At 43.5% G+C, this 17206-nt stretch overlaps 1 protein-coding gene across 7 annotated transcripts; it reads right to left on the reverse strand.

Moving 5' to 3' along the window:
- Nucleotides 1-1306: 1306 nt before the first annotated feature.
- CNBP (CCHC-type zinc finger nucleic acid binding protein) lies at nt 1307-16320 on the reverse strand. 7 transcript variants are annotated; one of them, XM_004036274.4, is made up of 5 exons: nt 16043-16320; nt 3456-3593; nt 3268-3360; nt 2901-3099; nt 1307-2392 (listed from the first exon to the last, which is right to left on the reverse strand). In XM_004036274.4, the coding sequence occupies exons 2-5, from the start codon at nt 3577-3579 to the stop codon at nt 2275-2277; spliced, it is 534 nt and encodes a 177-aa protein (XP_004036322.1). In that variant the 5' UTR covers nt 3580-3593; nt 16043-16320; the 3' UTR covers nt 1307-2274. The 7 variants fall into 7 exon arrangements, with proteins under 7 accessions (XP_004036322.1, XP_004036323.1, XP_018878844.1 ...); XM_004036275.4 differs by having other exon boundaries at nt 3477-3593; nt 16043-16297; XM_019023299.3 differs by having other exon boundaries at nt 2901-3102; nt 3477-3593; nt 16043-16237.
- Nucleotides 16321-17206: the final 886 nt, after the last annotated feature.

A 17206-nucleotide genomic window follows, 5' to 3' on the forward strand; every position in this document is an offset into this window, starting at 1 on the left:
GTTCCAGGCTCTAACTGTACATCCTTAAGTAAATTAAGTTTAACTCATCTATTAAAAAGTGAGTTAAAACAGATGAGTTTTAAGGTCCATCTCAACTCTAAATGAGATACTAGCAAAAACAAGGAATCCACCACTTCAGATCCTTATGAAACCCAGGAAAAGGTGGGGCACAGTGGCTCACCTGAGGGCAACAGTTGGAGACCAGCCTGACCAACACAGTGAAACCCCATCTCTACTAAAAATAACAAAAATTAGCTGGGTGTGGTAGTGGACACCTGTAATCCCAGCTATTTGGGAGGCTGAGGCAGGAGAATTACTTGAACGGGGTGTGCGGGTGGGGGGTGGAGGCTGCAGTGAGCTGAGATTGCACCATTGCACTCTAGCCTGGGCAACAGAGCGAGACTGTCTCAAAAAAAAAAAAAAAAAAAAAAAAAAAGGCCCAGGAAAAACACAAAACACTAGAACAGCAATGGTATTAAAACTGTTCAGAATCGGCCGGACACGGTGGCTCGCACCTGTAACACTAGCACTTTGGGGGGCGGGGCAGGTGGATCACCTGAGGTCAGGAGTTGGAGACCAGCCCGACCAACATGATGAAACCCAGTCTCTACTAAAAATACAAAAAATAGGCCGGGCGCGGTGGCTCACGCCTGTAATCCCAGCACTTTGGGAGGCCGAGGCGGGCGGATCACGAGGTCAGGAGATTGAGACCATCCTGGCTAACACCATGAAACCCCGTCTCTACTAAAAATACAAAAAAAAAAAAAAATTAGCCGGGTGCGGTGGCGGGTACCTGTAGCCCCAGCTACTCAGGAGGCTGAGGCAGGAGAATGGCACAAACCCAGGAGGCGGAGCTTGCAGTGAGCCGAGATCGCGCCACTACACTCCAGCCTGGGCAACAGAGCAAGACTCCGTCTCAAAAAATAAAAATAAAAAAATAAAAATAAAAATACAAAAAATTAGCAGGGAGTGGTGGCGGGTGCCTGTAATCCCAGCTACTCAGGAGGCTGAGGCAGGAGAATTGCTTGAACCCGGGAGGTGGAGGTTGCAGTGTGCCAAGATCACGTCACTGCACTCCAGCCTGGGCGACAAGAGTGAGACTCCGTCTCCAAAACAAAACAAAACCACCACCACCAAAAAACCTGTTCAGACTGAACACAGAACTCAAGGGCATTATTATAACAGATTACAAAGTGAATTTTCTATAGCTTTGCAAAAGTATCTAAATCCCATACATCCTTTTGACAGCAATTTTCATTATTGAAGACATGACTTAAGTACAAAAAGAAAAGTCCAAACTGTCAGCTTTCAGTCCTCCACATTCCCCTCTTTAATATGGTATTTTGCACTATATACATTAATGAAAATTTGAAACAAACAAAAAGAACTTTAGTCAAACTCCCCTTCCTCCTCCAGCTTTATTGGAATAGTTTAAAATTACATTTCTATTTTCTAGGACTTCAGTTGCTCTTTCCATCTGACTTTTAAAAACTGATTACAGCAAATGAAACACAGTTGTCTAAGTGATATAGTATACAAAAATAACATCTTGATTTCTGTGAAAATGCATTTCTCTGCAATTCCTGAATAGCTCCAAATTATGCTAACTCTGAGCATTGATGTTTACTCTGGGTTTTAGATTTAGTCTTTGAAAATAATGTGTTCTAAACCTTTGCCATCACCATCTATGTGTCCAACATCAACACTGTGATGAAGTTGTTCCTGTTTAGGCTTTTATTCCGATTTCTCTCGAACAGCCATTAACACACGTTTATCTTTTTGTTTACTCCCACTCAACTGTATGTTCTATGTAGGGCCTGATACAGATGTTACTTGATGTTATTTAATAGCTACTGAGGTCAGACAATCCAAGACCATCATTATACTAAAATTAAAGTTATTTATGGAAGTTCATAGACACTTCCAGAATTGGTTTTACCTCCTACATGGGAACATGTTCAAGGAACCCAGGACGGGCTTACTGGTCTGACTCAACTCTTCCCATTCATCAATCCCTATTCACCAGTGGCACGGAAAGGGGGTTCTTTAACAAAGCATTATACATAACACCTCTACCAAACTAAACATAAACTTTTTTTTGTAGTTAAATGCAGAAAGTCGGTTTTTTTCCACCCCTTTCCTCCTTTTACACGGCAAGTAAAGCTCACTGGCCTGGGAGTTGCCTCTATCTGCCAACCTTTGGCCAGTGAAGAGGATTCAGAGAAAATAATACAACCATCAATCAGAAAAAGGAGGGGCGACAAAGGAAAATAATTAGGCTGTAGCCTCAATTGTGCATTCCCGTGCAAGGTGCCCTGACTCGCCACAGCGGTAACAGTTGACTTCACTTGTCTTGCTGCAGTTGATGGCTACATGACCAGTTTCACCACACCTAAAAAAGAAATTAAAAGTTTTCACAATGGGCCTCAGTAAAAAACTGTCTACCAAAGCAACAGTCACCATGCAGAACAAAACGCCTGATCTTTGTTTTCATGCAATTAACCCCTAAGGTTTCACAGATATGTACACAACAACATTTATCAAATTATACACTTACATGTCACAAACAGGCAAAGATTTCTGGTTACATGATAAAAGATTTATGCATATTACAGAGCTTTCTATGAAGTCTCTGGAAGTTTCAAATTATAACACTCTTACTTTTATATATTAAAAAAGTCCAGTTGTGAAAACTGCCCAGGCACCATAAGCCACAGGGTATCAGGGCAGAATACAGAATTATATACAGATAGACTGCCAGTTACATATGCTGAAAATTGGTCTTATCTGGTCACAGCTAAGTTTCACTGAATTTACTAAGGCCCTTCCATTTATAGCTAATTCATCTCTGGAAGAATCTCTGCAATGAGTTTTCTTCTAACAACATTCTGACACCTTACCTATAGCACTTCACTTTGGTGCAGTCTTTTTGAATGTGTCCGAATTCTCCACAAGAATAGCATTTCTGCTCATCTGCATGGTCGCAGTCACGAGCCAGATGGCCTGGTTTGCCACAGTTGTAGCAGCATTGCTCTCGCTCTCTCTTGGGCTCCTTGCAGTCCTTGGCAATGTGGCCACCTCTACCGCAGTTATAGCAGGCTTCAACAATAAGGAAAAGAAACAGGCCAAGACTATAAAACCTTTACAAAGTGTTACGTTTTAAATTATACAATACAAAACCTCAAAGGTGGAAATGCTATACACAGTTGCATGTGCTCACCTCTCCAAGCTCTAGAGGGGTATGAAAAGGAAGTGTTAAATACTTACCATCCTCCTGAAGATCACAATCCTTGGCAAGATGACCAGACTCACCACAGCGATAACAGATGTCTGGAAGAGACGAGGAAACAAACTGGAAACCTGTTTTGAGCAAAGACAAAGAATTCGGCTAGTCAGACCAGTCTTGATACTAACAAATACTGAAGTACTTCAAATTTTTCTATTCGACAAAATACCTCTATCCGAGGTAAAACCACCTCTGCCACGGCTTCTCATTCCACGACCACGGCCTCCACCAGTAGGACATTCCCGGGCCCAGTGGCCAGATCGTCCACACTTGAAGCACTCATTGCTGCTCATGGCTGCAGTCAGATCTTTGAAATATTAAAAGTAACAGCATTAAACCACTGAAAGTTCTTTTAACTTTTATTCTCTATTAAATGTATTTTTGGAAAATTATTCTGGGTAAAAAAGCTAGCTAATATATATTGGTTAAAAAAATAGCTAGGCATGGTGGCTCACGCCAGTAATCCCAGCACTTTGGGAGGCCGAGGTGGGTGGATCATGAGATCGAGACCATCTTGGCTAACATGGTGAAACCCCGTCTCTACGAAAAATACAAAAAAATTAGCCAGGTGAAGTAGTGGGCGCCTGTAATCCCAGCTACTTGGGAGGCTGAGGCAGGAGAATGGTGTGAACCCAGGAGGCGGAGCTTACAGTGAGCTGAGATGGTGCCACTGTACTCCAGCCTGGGCAACATTGAGACTCCATCTCAAAAAAATAAAATAATCACACAACTACATGCTTGGGTATTATAGACCTATCATAATATACACGTTGATAAAAGTGATGGAATTTACAGGGTTAGGGTCAATGAAAATCCATTACGAGAAATAATTGGTAGTGGCTGGGCACGGTGGCTCATGCCTGTAATCCTAGCACTTTGGGAGGCTGAAGCGGGTGGACCATCTGAGGTCAGGAGTTTGAGACCAGTCTGGCCAACATGGCGAAACCCCGTCTCTACTAAAAATACAAAAAACAGCCGGGCATGGCGGCATGCGCCTGTAATCCCAGCTACTCAGGAGGCTGAGGCAGAAGAATCGCTTGAACCCGGGAGGTGGAGGTTGCAGTGAGCCGAGATCATACCACTGCACTCCAGCCTAGGGGACAAAGTGAGACAGACAGACAGGCAGACAGGCAGGCAGGCAGGCAGGCAGGCAGACAGACAGACAGACAGATCATACCACTGCACTCCAGCCTAGGGGACAAAGTGAGACAGACAGACAGACAGACAGACAGGCAGACAGGCAGGCAGGCAGGCAGGCAGGCAGGCAGACACACACACACACACACACACTGGCAGTAATACTCATTCACTCATTCCAGGTCCAACTTAATGGACACATTTGCATGGTTATAAGGCCTATATAAGCTTTATTTTGGGCAAATAGAAGTCATTTATTTACTCACATCAAAAAATTGGAATAACCCAAACCAATGAAGCTGTAAAATGGATTCTCGGAGTGAGGAGTCAGTGAAGGAAAATACTCTCTTAACCTTAGCACCTGACATAGTACCTAGTTATACTGCAGCACTTGCCTGGTGACTGAGATATTCCTTACAACAGATATGTTAAAACAAATGCAAGATACAAATCTTATCTCTAGATGGTACAAGTACAGTAGGCCCTCTATATCCATGGGTTCTGCATCCATGGCTTCAACCAACCTTGGAATAAAAATATTCAGTGGGAAAAAGTTGCATCTGTATTGCACATGCAGACTTCTCTTGCCATTATTCCCTAAACAATACAATGTTAACAACTACTTATTCAGCATTTACATTGTGTTAGGTATTATAAGTAATCTAAAGATGATTTTAAAGTATATGGGAAGATGTGCAAAGGTTGTAATGCAAGTACTACACTATTTTATATTGGGAACTTGAGCATAGGAGGATTTTGGTATCTGAGGGAGTTCGTGGAACCACTTCACAGATACCAAGAGATGACTGTATGATAAAAATAGTAGGAAAACGACCATGAGTTACACCAAAGCGCTAATAATAGCACCTACAGCACAGGCAACATTTGTGTTTTGTTTTCTTTTATTCTCCCCTTTCCAAATGTTTCTGTAATGTAATTTTACATTTTAAACAATGCTACTTAGAATTTCATAATAAACTCCTTTAATTGGTTATCATTTTAAAATAAAAATAAAACTCCCACTAAAGCAAATGGATTTTGTACTTATGTAACAATCTAAAAATGAGGCTACTCTTAAAATAGAATGAAATGGAATAGAACAGAATGAAAACAATGCAACTATATTTTCACACTTCCATATCTAAATATTTTTACCCTTAATTCCATTGTCAAACAAGAGCACACAAAGTCGTATTTTAAATATCCTCTCAAACCTAAGCACAGGCACCATCATCTAAAAAAACATATTTCCAACTGAGTAAAACTTGAGTGGATAATCGAATTAGCTAACCTAACCACAGTGCCAAAGACCCAAAACGCAGTCCGAAAAATGGCAAGGTTCTCCACTTTCAGTAACTGTTTAATCATTAACTTGTGGACAAATTTAGTGACTTAAAATTACCTTGAAGTTGAGTTTCAAAAAGTTCCCATTGTCAAATACACAAAAGAAAATAACACAATACTCACTTACCCCAACTCTGTGTAATCTGATTTAGGATAAATTCTTAGAGAAATCTTTCTACTAACTCTTGCCACTTGCCTATGAACATATTACCAAAAAAATTATTTGGCTATGAGTTACTGGTGCTTTCAGATGTACAAAACATTTCTAGTCAGAAGAAACAGCCAGTGAAGGATATTAAAAACAGATTTTTACAGAATTTGAAATAGTATCTGCTTTGTAATCATTCTTTTAACTGTACTACTATTAGCATCCTAAATTATGTGAAGTATTTGCTGGTTTCCACAACAGAAGAGTCAGAATTAAAAAAAAAAAAAAAAAAAAGAATGGCAGGCAGGGCACGGTGGCTCACACCTGTAATCCCAGCACTTTGGGAGGCCGAGGAGGATGGTTTACCTGAGGTTGGGAGTTCGAGACCAGCCTCACCAACAAGGAGAAACCCCGTCTCTACTAAAAATGCAAAATTAGCCAGGCTTGGTGGCTCATGCCTATAATCCCAGCTACTCAGGAGGCGGAGGCAGGATAATCTCTTGAACCCGGGAGGTGGAGGATGTTGCAAGCCAAGCAATTGCACTCCAACCTGTGTTACAAGAGTGAAACTCCATCTCCAAAAAAAAAAAAAAAGGCATATAAAACGGTCAAAGAAAAAAAGCTGCTTATGGCACCACTTCCTCCCCATCTTCATTCTGTATCTTCTCCAGTTTAGTCAGATCAGCTTGAGCTCATTTAACTATTGATCTCAAGGAATTATTTGCACATAAATGATTACTTTTACAGTGTAATCCAGACTATTTGCAAGGCCTGAATATCTTATAATTTAATATTTAAACAAGATACATCTCTTTTAGAAAATACAAAACAAGGATGGGCACAGTGGCTCACACCTGTAATCCCAGCACTTTGGGACGCCAAGGCAGGAGGATCACCTGAGGTCAGGAGTTGGACATCAGCCTGACCAACACAGTGAAACTCCATCTCTACTAAAAACACAAAATTAGGGCAGGCGTGGTGGCTCACGCCTGTAATCTCAGCACTTTGGGAGGCAGGCGGATCATGAGGTCAGGAAATCAAGACCATCCTGGCCAACATGGTGAAACCCCAACTCTACTAAAATAAAAAAATTACCCAGGCGTGGTGGTAACGCGCCTGTAGTCCCAGCTACTCGAGAGGCTGAGGCAGGAGAATTGCTTGAACCCGGGAGGCGGAGGTTGCAGTGAGCTCAGACTGGGCCACCACACTCCAGCCTGGGTGACAGAGCAAGACTCCGTCTTCAAAGAAAGAAAGAAAGAAAGAAAGAAAGAAAGAAAACTATTCTGTAAAACAGATGTGCATCTCAGTGGCAAAGGCAGAACTTTACACACTAGAATATAACAGAAGTTTTAGATGTTTTGCTTTTTTTTTTTTTTTTTTTTTTTGAGACAGTCTCGCTCTGTCACCAGGCTGGAGTGTGGTGGCGCCATCTTGGCTCACTGCAACCTTCACCTCCTGGGTTCAAGCGATTCCCCTGCCTCAGCCTCCCACATAGCTGGGACTACAGGCGTGCACCACCACGCCCAGGTAATTTTTTTGTATTTTAGTAGAGACGGGGTTTCACCATGTTGGCCAGGATGGTCTCGATCTCCTGACCTAGTGATCCACCCGCCTTGGCCTCCCAAAGTGTTGGGATTACAGGCGTGAGCCACTGCGCCCAGCCTGTTTTGCCATTTTTAGTCACACATAATTTTGTTTACTAGAGTAAATTAATGCTAATAAAGAAAACACTAAGTCTTAAAAGGGAAGAAAAACATTAATAGCCTCCAAATGTCATCAACATGACACGTGATTTTAAAAGAGGTCTTTGAGTGGCCTTAGGTACTATGTATGCAATCTGCCTTCTCCTCCCTTTGGCTAACCCTATCGCAGTGAATCAGGTGGTCTACAGTTTCACTGGTAACTGGTCCCTTGTGATAGACTTGTCTCTTTAATAACATTATTAAACTAACCACTTTCCACAGTGTTTTAGACTCACACTACTTATATTAGGCAGCAGGTCCCCATCCTAGCACTCATCTCATATGAACATTATTTAGTTTAAAGGTCTTTACAGAATTCCATGATATTCCTTAGGAAAACTAAGGTAAGGTAAGACAGCTGAGAATCATGGCTCCATGAGGCTGTCTCATTGCCTATGACTGCTCCTGGCTGGAATTTCACTGCACTGTCCTGGTCTCCCCTGCTCCTTTTCCACCTGTCACAACTTTTTCCAACCTTCACGGGCCAACTCAAATGCCAACTCTATAAAAGAATCTGACTACATCTCCCAGCCTGGAACTACCCTTCCTATTAAGTCCCAAGACACTTTGTTAATATCTGTCTAATGGCAGTACCATATTGCCTTGTATCATATTCCTTGAAGGTAGAGACCAAGTAATTCACCTTTGAATCATTGAACACCCCATATAGTTATCCTTTTAGTAGCCATTATGTAACTCAGTATTTTAATTCTAGGGGGGCAGGTGTCTTTAGCAATTTGGTGAAACTAACTGACCCAATCCAATCTAATCAAGTACTAACAACAAAGCACCTAAATTATTGCTATCAGTCACAAGAGTTACTGCACCATTAATTTAAAGTAATGATGTATTCTCAATGTTGTACTCACTAAGGACTGACTACAGTCACTCTGAAACTCTCAGCTTTCTGAAATCATAGGTAAGATTCTGCCCAGATGAATTTAGGATCCACAACTTTCAGCTTCTGACAGGGATTAGGGCTAACCACTCAAAGGACATTCCCAATGTAATTTTTTTTAAAATCCAGTAACAGAAGTATCTTCTACTTGTAAATGTTATTTTGAGGATTCCAATCTATAATAAAGCAAATACTAGAAAATATCAAAGGAAGAAAGCTGCTGAATCATAAAACCATGAAAATTAGATTTTTTTCAGATTATCTAACACAATCCCCACGTGTGGCTGAGAAATTTACACCCAAGACAACTAAAAAAGCCAGCAACCAGGCCAGAACCTCTAATTTGTCATCCAGGTTCTCTTAGTCCAAGAATTCATAATCAATTGGATTTCAATACTATTTTATGCAAGCTACAAGACATACATGCTAACTTCAATAAAAACCAAAATACTGTTTTTCACTTTTGTCAGGCAGCAGGAAAACACTTAAGTTTCTTCCTTTTGTTAAAAACCACTAATATAAGGCACCACTTACTGAAGGTTCCTCGGGTTTGTGTTTTCTCTGGAAAAAATTTTTCATGAAAACTGATATATGTATACTGCACTGATGTAGCCTGCCTGACACTGTAAGAGATTTTGGAACCATACTCAACCTGGGTTAATCACTTAACCCAGTTTAACTACTTGCTGTGTTACCTCAAAGACATCTGACTGCCCATCTCTGTCTTATTTGTAAAAGGGAAATAATAAAACTGATGTGTGTGGTAAGAATTGTTACCTTGTGCTTAATAGATATTCAATTTAAAAACCAAAGTTTTGGTCTTCTGAGTACATATTCTTTCCACTTTCGCCAATTACCTTGGATTGCTTACAGAGAGTAGACAGAACTCAGTCCAATGTCTATTACATAGCAGGTTTAGAGTGAGGCTAACTGCTTATACTTGTTTCCCACCTTACAGTCTATTTCCTGAATGGAATGGAGAAGAGATTAAGAGGAGAAACACCGGTGATTTCCGAATCAGTTCACATTTTCAACCACCAGACATCAAGATATTTGTCCTAAGTTTCAATTTTTGTGTATCAAATGTTTATGACACAAACCACTTTAAAGGGTGGTAGGAGCACAGGGCATGTCAGGCAAGAGAAGAAATGACTAAGACAGTCAAGATAAGGTCTGGGCCGGGCGGGGTGGCCCACACCTCTAATCCCAGCATTTTGGGAGGCCGAGGCAGATGGATCACCTGAGGTCAGGAGTTCGAGACCAGCTGGCCAACATGGTGAAACCCTGTCTCTACTAAAAATACAAAAATTAGCTGGACATGGTGGTGCGTGCCTGTAATCCCAGCTACTCAGGAGGCTGAGGCACAAGAATTGCTTGAACCCAGGAGGCAGAGGTTGCAGTGAGCCAAGATCGCACCACTGCACTCCAGCCTGGGCAACAGAGCAAGACTCTGTCTCAAAAAAAAAAAAAAAAAAAAAAAGATAAGGTCTGACAAGACTTAAGATTCACTGTGAGGAGCCATGTATGCTAAACTAAGAGGTGTAACTATTTTACACATTTTGAACTTATCTTGGAATTAAAGAAACCACAAATGGTTAGTATACTAAATTTGTCTTCCTTAATGTCAGTACTTGTACCATACTATTGATACTAAAAACAAATATAGTAAACTACTAAAATCTAACAGTATGTGGTCAAGACTAACAACTAGGGTTCTAACAAATAGAATGTTCATAACTCTGTCCTAGAAAATACATTTAAAATAAAGTAGCAACAGGCAAGTTGGAGATAAAAATGACACTAGCAAAGTAGGGTATGATTCTGGCTATCTTTATTACTTTATATGGTTTTCTAACACAGCTGTACACATTCACATTTGCATATATGCTTACTTTTCGCAAGCTCAGGGTTATCCCTGACTCATTCATGTTGTTCACTTAACTGCATTTAGACCATACTGGAGCTTTTGCCCTCTGAATGTATATAAGTATGCACATTATTATGCTCCATTAAGTCAGTTTACTGTCCCAACATGGTACTGAAACACTTCAGATTTTTTTTTTTTTTTTTTTTTTTTGAGACGGAGTCTTGCTGTCGCCCAGGCTGGAGTGCAGTGGCACGATCTCGGCTCACTGCAAGCTCCACCTCCCAGGTTCACCCCATTCTCCTGCCTCAACCTCTCGAGTAGCTGGGACTACAGGTGCCCACCACGACGCCTGGCTACTTTTTTTTTTTTGTATTTTTAGTAGAGACGGGGGTTTCACCGTGTTAGCCAGGATGGCCCAGATTCTTTTAATAAAAACAAACTATGGGGGCCGGGTGCGCTGGCTCACACCTGTAATCCCAGCACTTTGGGAGGCAGAGGTGGGTGGATCACCGGAGGTCGGGAGCTCAGGACCAGCCTGACCAACATGGAGAAATCCCGTCCCTACTAAAAACACAAAATTGGCCGGGTGCGGTGGCGCGTGCCTGTAGTTCCAGATACTCAGGAGGCTGAGGCAGGAGAATCGCTTGAACCCGGGAGGCAGAGGTTGCGGTGAGCCGAGATCACGCCATCACACTCCAGCCTGGGCAACAAGAGCGAAACTCCACCTCAAAGGAAAAAAAAAAGAAAAAAAAAAGCAATGAAAGGAAGCAATATACTTTCTGTATTACCTGCATTCCAGCCAGAATAATGGAAAACAGAGTACTTACTCGGGAGCAATTCTGTATTTTTATCCTGGTTCCTGAACTTACTGCTTGACCTTGGTTAATTACATCCATTTCCGCCTGCCCTGATTACTTCTTGAAGAGTTTTAACAGCTGGATATCTATGAGTCAGTCATTAGTAAACGTATCTATAATCTTACAACCTCAAGAGTTATGTATTCTTGCTCCATTTTAATGACAAACTAAACATCTGACATTGGCCAGGGGCAATGGCTCATGCCTGTAATCCCAGCACTTTGGGAGGCCAAGGCGGGTGGATCACAAGGTCAGGAGATCAAGACCATCCTGGCTAACACGGTGAAACCCCCATCTCTACTAAAAATATAAAAAATTAGCCGGGCATGGTGGCAGGCGCCTGTAGTCCCAGCTACTCGGGAGGCTGAGGCAGGAGAACGGCATGAACCTCGGAGGTGGAGGTTGCCTGGGCGACAGTGTGAGACTCCGTCTCAAAAAAACAAATAAAAAAATCTGACACCAAGTGACCTACCCAAAGCCACACAGCTAGAAAGTACTACAATCAGAATTTCAAGAGTCTGGCTCTCAATCCTCTGCAAAGGCTTTTGTTAAGAATTGAGGCCGGGCACAGTGGCTCATGCCTGTAATCCCAGCACTTTGGGAGGCTGAGGCGGGAAGATCACTTGAGGTCGGCAGCCTGGCCAACACAGTGACACCCCATCTCTACTAAATATACAAAAATTAACTGGGTGTGGTGGTACATGCCTATAATCTCAGCTATTCAGGAAACTGAGGCAAGAGAATCGCTTGAACCCAGGAGGTGGAGGCTGCAGTGAGCCGAGATCATGCCATTTGCACTCCAGTGTGGGTGACAAAGCGAGACTCCGTCTCCAAAAAAAACTAAAAAAACAAAAATTAGCCGGGCGTGGTGGCACACGCCTATAGTCCCAGCTACTCAGGAGGCTGAGGCAGGAGAATGGCTTAAACCCAAGAGGCAGAGGTTGCAGTGAGCTGAGATCCTGCCATTGCACTCCCGCCTGGGGACAGAGCAAGACTTTGTCTCCAAAAAAAAAAAAGAAAAGAAAAAAAAAAAGTTAAGTGGTAAAGTACACAAAAATGCTATCGTAATATATGACAAAAATGCTATTGTGTAATATTTTTAAGGTAGGGAATTATACCAATTCAATCTCTACTTCAAAATATTACATAAAGGTATTACTACTATATATCTAGTAACTAAGAAAAAAAAAGCCACACACATTTGAATTGTAATGCTGTTTAAGTATTCATTCTGTATTTCTCTTTAGATAAAAATCAAAGTAAAATACTGATAGCTTTTTAAAAAATCTACAGTCATAATAATTTTGAATTCATTCACACACCTTTCTTGAATCTTAAAAGATATTTTCTTTAACTTCATGGCAGAACTTAGGAGTCTCACCAAACACACAAACACTGGCAACTTGCTTCACTAGTTAACACCTCATTTGTATTTATGGAGCCATTCCAGGTGATCACTGTAGCACTCTCATATTCCTAATTAACAAAATCCTTCTAATTACAACTTAAAATTTGGTGGCCTCAAGTTCTCACTTTATTATCTCAGTAGTTTTAAACATGAAAATGCTGCATAGCTTACTGCAATCACTCAATGGCATTCCCTTGCTGCTGCAGCATCTGACACTGCCAGAACAGGAGTTCTATTAAGTGAGACAGTAAGGAAAGAGCATTCTCCACATAGCAGGCCAGGATGCCTTGGCATCATTCTTCTGGCTCTCTACTTACTGTCAGGAGGCTAGGAAGAGAAAAAGGAACCAATTTTTTTTTTTTTTAATTTTTCATCCCTGCAAGGAAAAAAAAGCAGAATCTCTCTGTGGTCAAATCTTCAGCCAATAGACAAATCATTCCAATTAGTCCAATGGTGGTTTCACTGCTTTTAGGCACCAGTTTGGTACTATCCCATATACATGCCACATATTTTTATTGAACTTTAAAAGACAAGTAGAATTGTTGGCAAGGCACGGTGGCTCAGGCCTGTAATCCCAGCACTTTGGGAGGCCGAGGCGGGTGAATTACCTGAGGTCAGGAGATCAAGACAAGCCTGGCCAACATGGTGAAACCCCGTCTATATAAAAAATACAAAAATTAGCCGGGCGTGGTGGCACACGCCTGTAATCCCAGCTACTTGGGAGGCTGAGGCGGGAGAATTGCTTGAGCCCGGGAGATGGAGGTTGCAGTGAGCCGAGACTGTGCCACTGCATTCCAGCCTGGCCGACTGAAAAAGACTCTGTCTCAAAAAAAAAAAAAAAAAAAAAAAGACAAGTAGAATTGTCATAAATCATGTAACAAAACACATTCATACTTTAAAAAAGACATCTCCCTGCCTGTTCCAGATGTTCAAATGCCAGTTTAAGAAAAACCTGGCCAGGCGCGGTGGCTCATGCCTGTAATCCTAGCACTTTGAGAGGCCGAGGGAGTCGGATCACAAGGTCAGGAGTTCGAGACCAGCCTGGCCAACATGGTGAAACCCCGTCTCTACTAAAATACAAAAACTAGCTGGGTGTGGCGGCGGGCGCCTGTAATCCCAGCTACTTCGGAGGCTGAGGCAGGAGAATCGCTTAATCCGGGAGGCGGAGGTCGCAGTGAGCCGAGATCGCGCCACTGCACTCCAGCTTGGGCGACAGAGTGAAACTCCGTCTCAAAAAAAAAAAAAAAGAAAAACCCCTGGTCTTCCACCGATTTGGTTCAAAATATTTTACAGACTGCACCATCTGAAATACATTACCTCTCCTGTTACCAATATGAAAAAAAAGAGGACCTTTGGTTCCTCACAAAAACACAAACTGTTATTTTTTTAAAGAAAAACTTATCAAGAGATGAAATCGGAAAAACTTAAGTCTTTAATTCTGCCCTTGGGAATGTAATAAATTATTCCTTTTATATTCCAATACACAAAGAACTCTTGTAGACAAGAATCAGGCTCAACAAACTAAAAACAGCATGTACCTAGGATCCTGGCAGTTTACAGGTGTTTGATTATCCTTAACCAGAGTAACTCATTAGAAGCATTTAAAACTATTTAGGAGGGGGGAAGGGGAAGCCCAGGAGATAAGGACTACATCTCTTACCTTTTTGAAACCCTCAAAGCTCTACACTCCAGTTATACTGCTTGAGCAAACAAATAACATAAAATTGCTAATTTAAATTCGAATGGAAATAGTAACTGGTTACGTTTCACTCCAAAATTGGGTCAAACAATAGGAAAGGGGGAAAAATCTACTTTTAAAAATGTAATTTAAAAGCAAGATGGGGATATTCATTAGACTTCCTTCACTTTGAAAAAGACAAAAAACAAATTCAGTTTTGGCTTATCTTACCTCTTCTGAGTCCTTCTGAATAATGCCTGAAACACACTAGCTAAAATCACAGACGATTACTGAGCAATGTTCTCTTTTTACAAGACCCCCAAGACCAGAAACAGTCACTTCCTTTGGAAGTGCCCTGTGGCTGAGGCCATGTGGTTAACATGTGGGAACAAGCACAAGCCTTACCCATAATAAAATCAACACCTAAAGCCAAATGTGGACCATTATGCCATTCTAAAATAGGTTCTCACGATATGGAAAAATCTAGATGGAGGAGAGCTAGTTGAATTTCGTGTCTCGTTTGTAATTACATCTGTTTCATTAATCCAAGAAATGATGCAGACTACCGCCCGCTGCTGTGGTTTTGGAGGTTTGACAAATTCGTGTTTTTTTCTGGTAATGGCGCTTTTAAAGGATCCCAGCAACTTAAATAGTGTTGACTCAGGGAATGTGAGCCCCATCAGCCCCTTTTGGAATGGTAATGTAACACAAGCAACTTAGTATTTAAATGACGATAAAAATTCAAGAATCGGAAAACTATCAAGGATAGGGAGTATAAACTCTAAAGGCTCCCAAGTCTTCCCGCAGAGTCTCGCCACTCCAAACACAAAGGCTTCTTCAAGAACCCTTTGTGTTTTTTTTGTTGTTTTTTTTTAAGACGGAGTCTCTCTCTGTTGCCCATGCTGGAGTGTAGTGGCGCGATCTCGGCTCACAACCTCGGCCTCCCGGGTTCACGCGATTCTCCTGTCCAGCCTCCCGAGCTGCTGGGACTACATGCGCCCGCCACCATGCCCGGCTAATTTTTTATTTTTAGTACAGACAAGGTTTCACCATATTGGTCAGGCTGGTCTCGAACTCCTGACCTCGTGATCCGCCCGCCTGGGCCTCTCAAAGTGCTGGGATTACAGGCGTGAGCCACCGCGCCCGGCCTAAGAACCCTTTTCTAAGGCCCCCAAAACCCTTGGCACATGGCCCGCCAGGCGCACGACCCCAGCACATGGCCGGCACGACTATACCCACCCCATCCCCCCTTCATCCGCAGCCGGGAGCCTTTCCCCACCACACGGACTCCTTCAAGTGAGTTCCCGCCAAATCCACCCTCGGTCCCTCATTCCGCGACCCTCGAAGCGTCAGGGCCTCGGCCCCAAGGGCGCACGGGCGGGCCTCCTCTGCCCTAAGCCTGCGGCCTGGGGTGCGGCCGTGGCGCCGAAAGACCTGCATACTCGGCGACCCAGCTTTCCAGGACGAAGAAAGGACAGAAGTGTCGTCCGACAGCGGTGCGCCAGAAACCCGGGTACGAGGCGGCGGCAGCAGCCGAGCTTCCCGCCTGACGCAGCAGCGGCGCAGGCCAAAGTGCGGCCGCCATCGCCACCTCGCCGCTCCCTACCCTCTCTGTCCGCCACAGACCCGACCCGCACTGCGGCTCCGTCAGCGCCGGGCCCCTCCCCCAGCCCTCACCTTCCGCGTCGGAGCGGGCCCGCAGCGGCGGAGACTCGGACGCAGGCCTGGGGAAGACGGCTCGCAAGGTAGAGGCTGTTTATTTTGAGGGTCCTTGCCTGCGCCACACGCGGGTCTGCACACGGCCCCACATACGCCGCTGCGCACGGCTCTCCTCCGCCTCGCCCACGCGGCCAATCAGCGCGCGGGGTTCGGCAGTCCAATCAGAGCCGCCCGCGGGAGGGCCGCCCACTAGAGCGCGGCGCGGGGCGGGGCGAGTGTTTCTGTGCGCAGCGTCTATTCCCGCCGTGCCCCGCGCGCGGCCTTTCACGCCGGGATCCGGGTCCCGGTGCTTCTCGGTCCCTTCCCAGCTGGGTCCGGGGCCGGCCAGACTGGGGGGAAATCTGGCTGACCTTGGTGGTCTGTCTTGGCCAGCTGGAGCAAAGGGATGCCAGGGGACCGGTCTCGGTGCAGTGACTGCCATTAGCTTGGGGCCGCAGAAAGTTTCTCCCCTTTCTCGGGCTCCTGCCAGGCCCTTAGCTTTCAGAGCCAGGCCCGATTTCTAGATAACATTTAAGTTTGCAGAAAAGGGGATGCCAGGTCACGCTGGTCACGGCTGTGGGATGCAGCCTCTGAGATTTGTATTAATTTTTGTGAGCCGGGGAAAGGCCTTGCTGCTTTCTCCGCCAGGACTGATGTATCTTCCCAAGATGAAAGTGCCTGGTAAGGGCGAGGGGCCTCCCTGGGAAGGTCATGAGCATGTAAGGTAATGGGGCCTAGACTGTGACTTTTAGCACGTTTATGAGTGACATCCCCCGGGAGGGCCAGGATAACCATTTGACCTGGTCTGTCATATTCAGGAATAGACTTCAGTTTAGTTGTGGTATTTTCTCCAAAAGAGATTTTGTATATAGCCCTGGATAGTCTTGTCAAGATTAAACTCAATTTAAACGGTTAACTATAAAATATTTTAGAATTTTGTCTCATTCTAGAATGGCTTTATTAGAAACAAAAAAAAAAAAGGAAGAGTCCCAAGTTTCGTCTCAGTGAAACCTCCCAGTTCAATACTATGATTTATTTTTCTTTTTTTCTTTTCTTTTTTTTTTTTTTTTTTAAGAGTAGGGTCTTGCTCTGTCGCTGGGATTACAGGCATGAGCCGCCAATCCCAAATCCCGGGGGCTATGA

This window comes from Gorilla gorilla, chromosome 2 (assembly GCF_029281585.2).
Source record: "Gorilla gorilla gorilla isolate KB3781 chromosome 2, NHGRI_mGorGor1-v2.1_pri, whole genome shotgun sequence".
Classification (NCBI taxonomy): domain Eukaryota; kingdom Metazoa; phylum Chordata; class Mammalia; order Primates; family Hominidae; genus Gorilla; species Gorilla gorilla.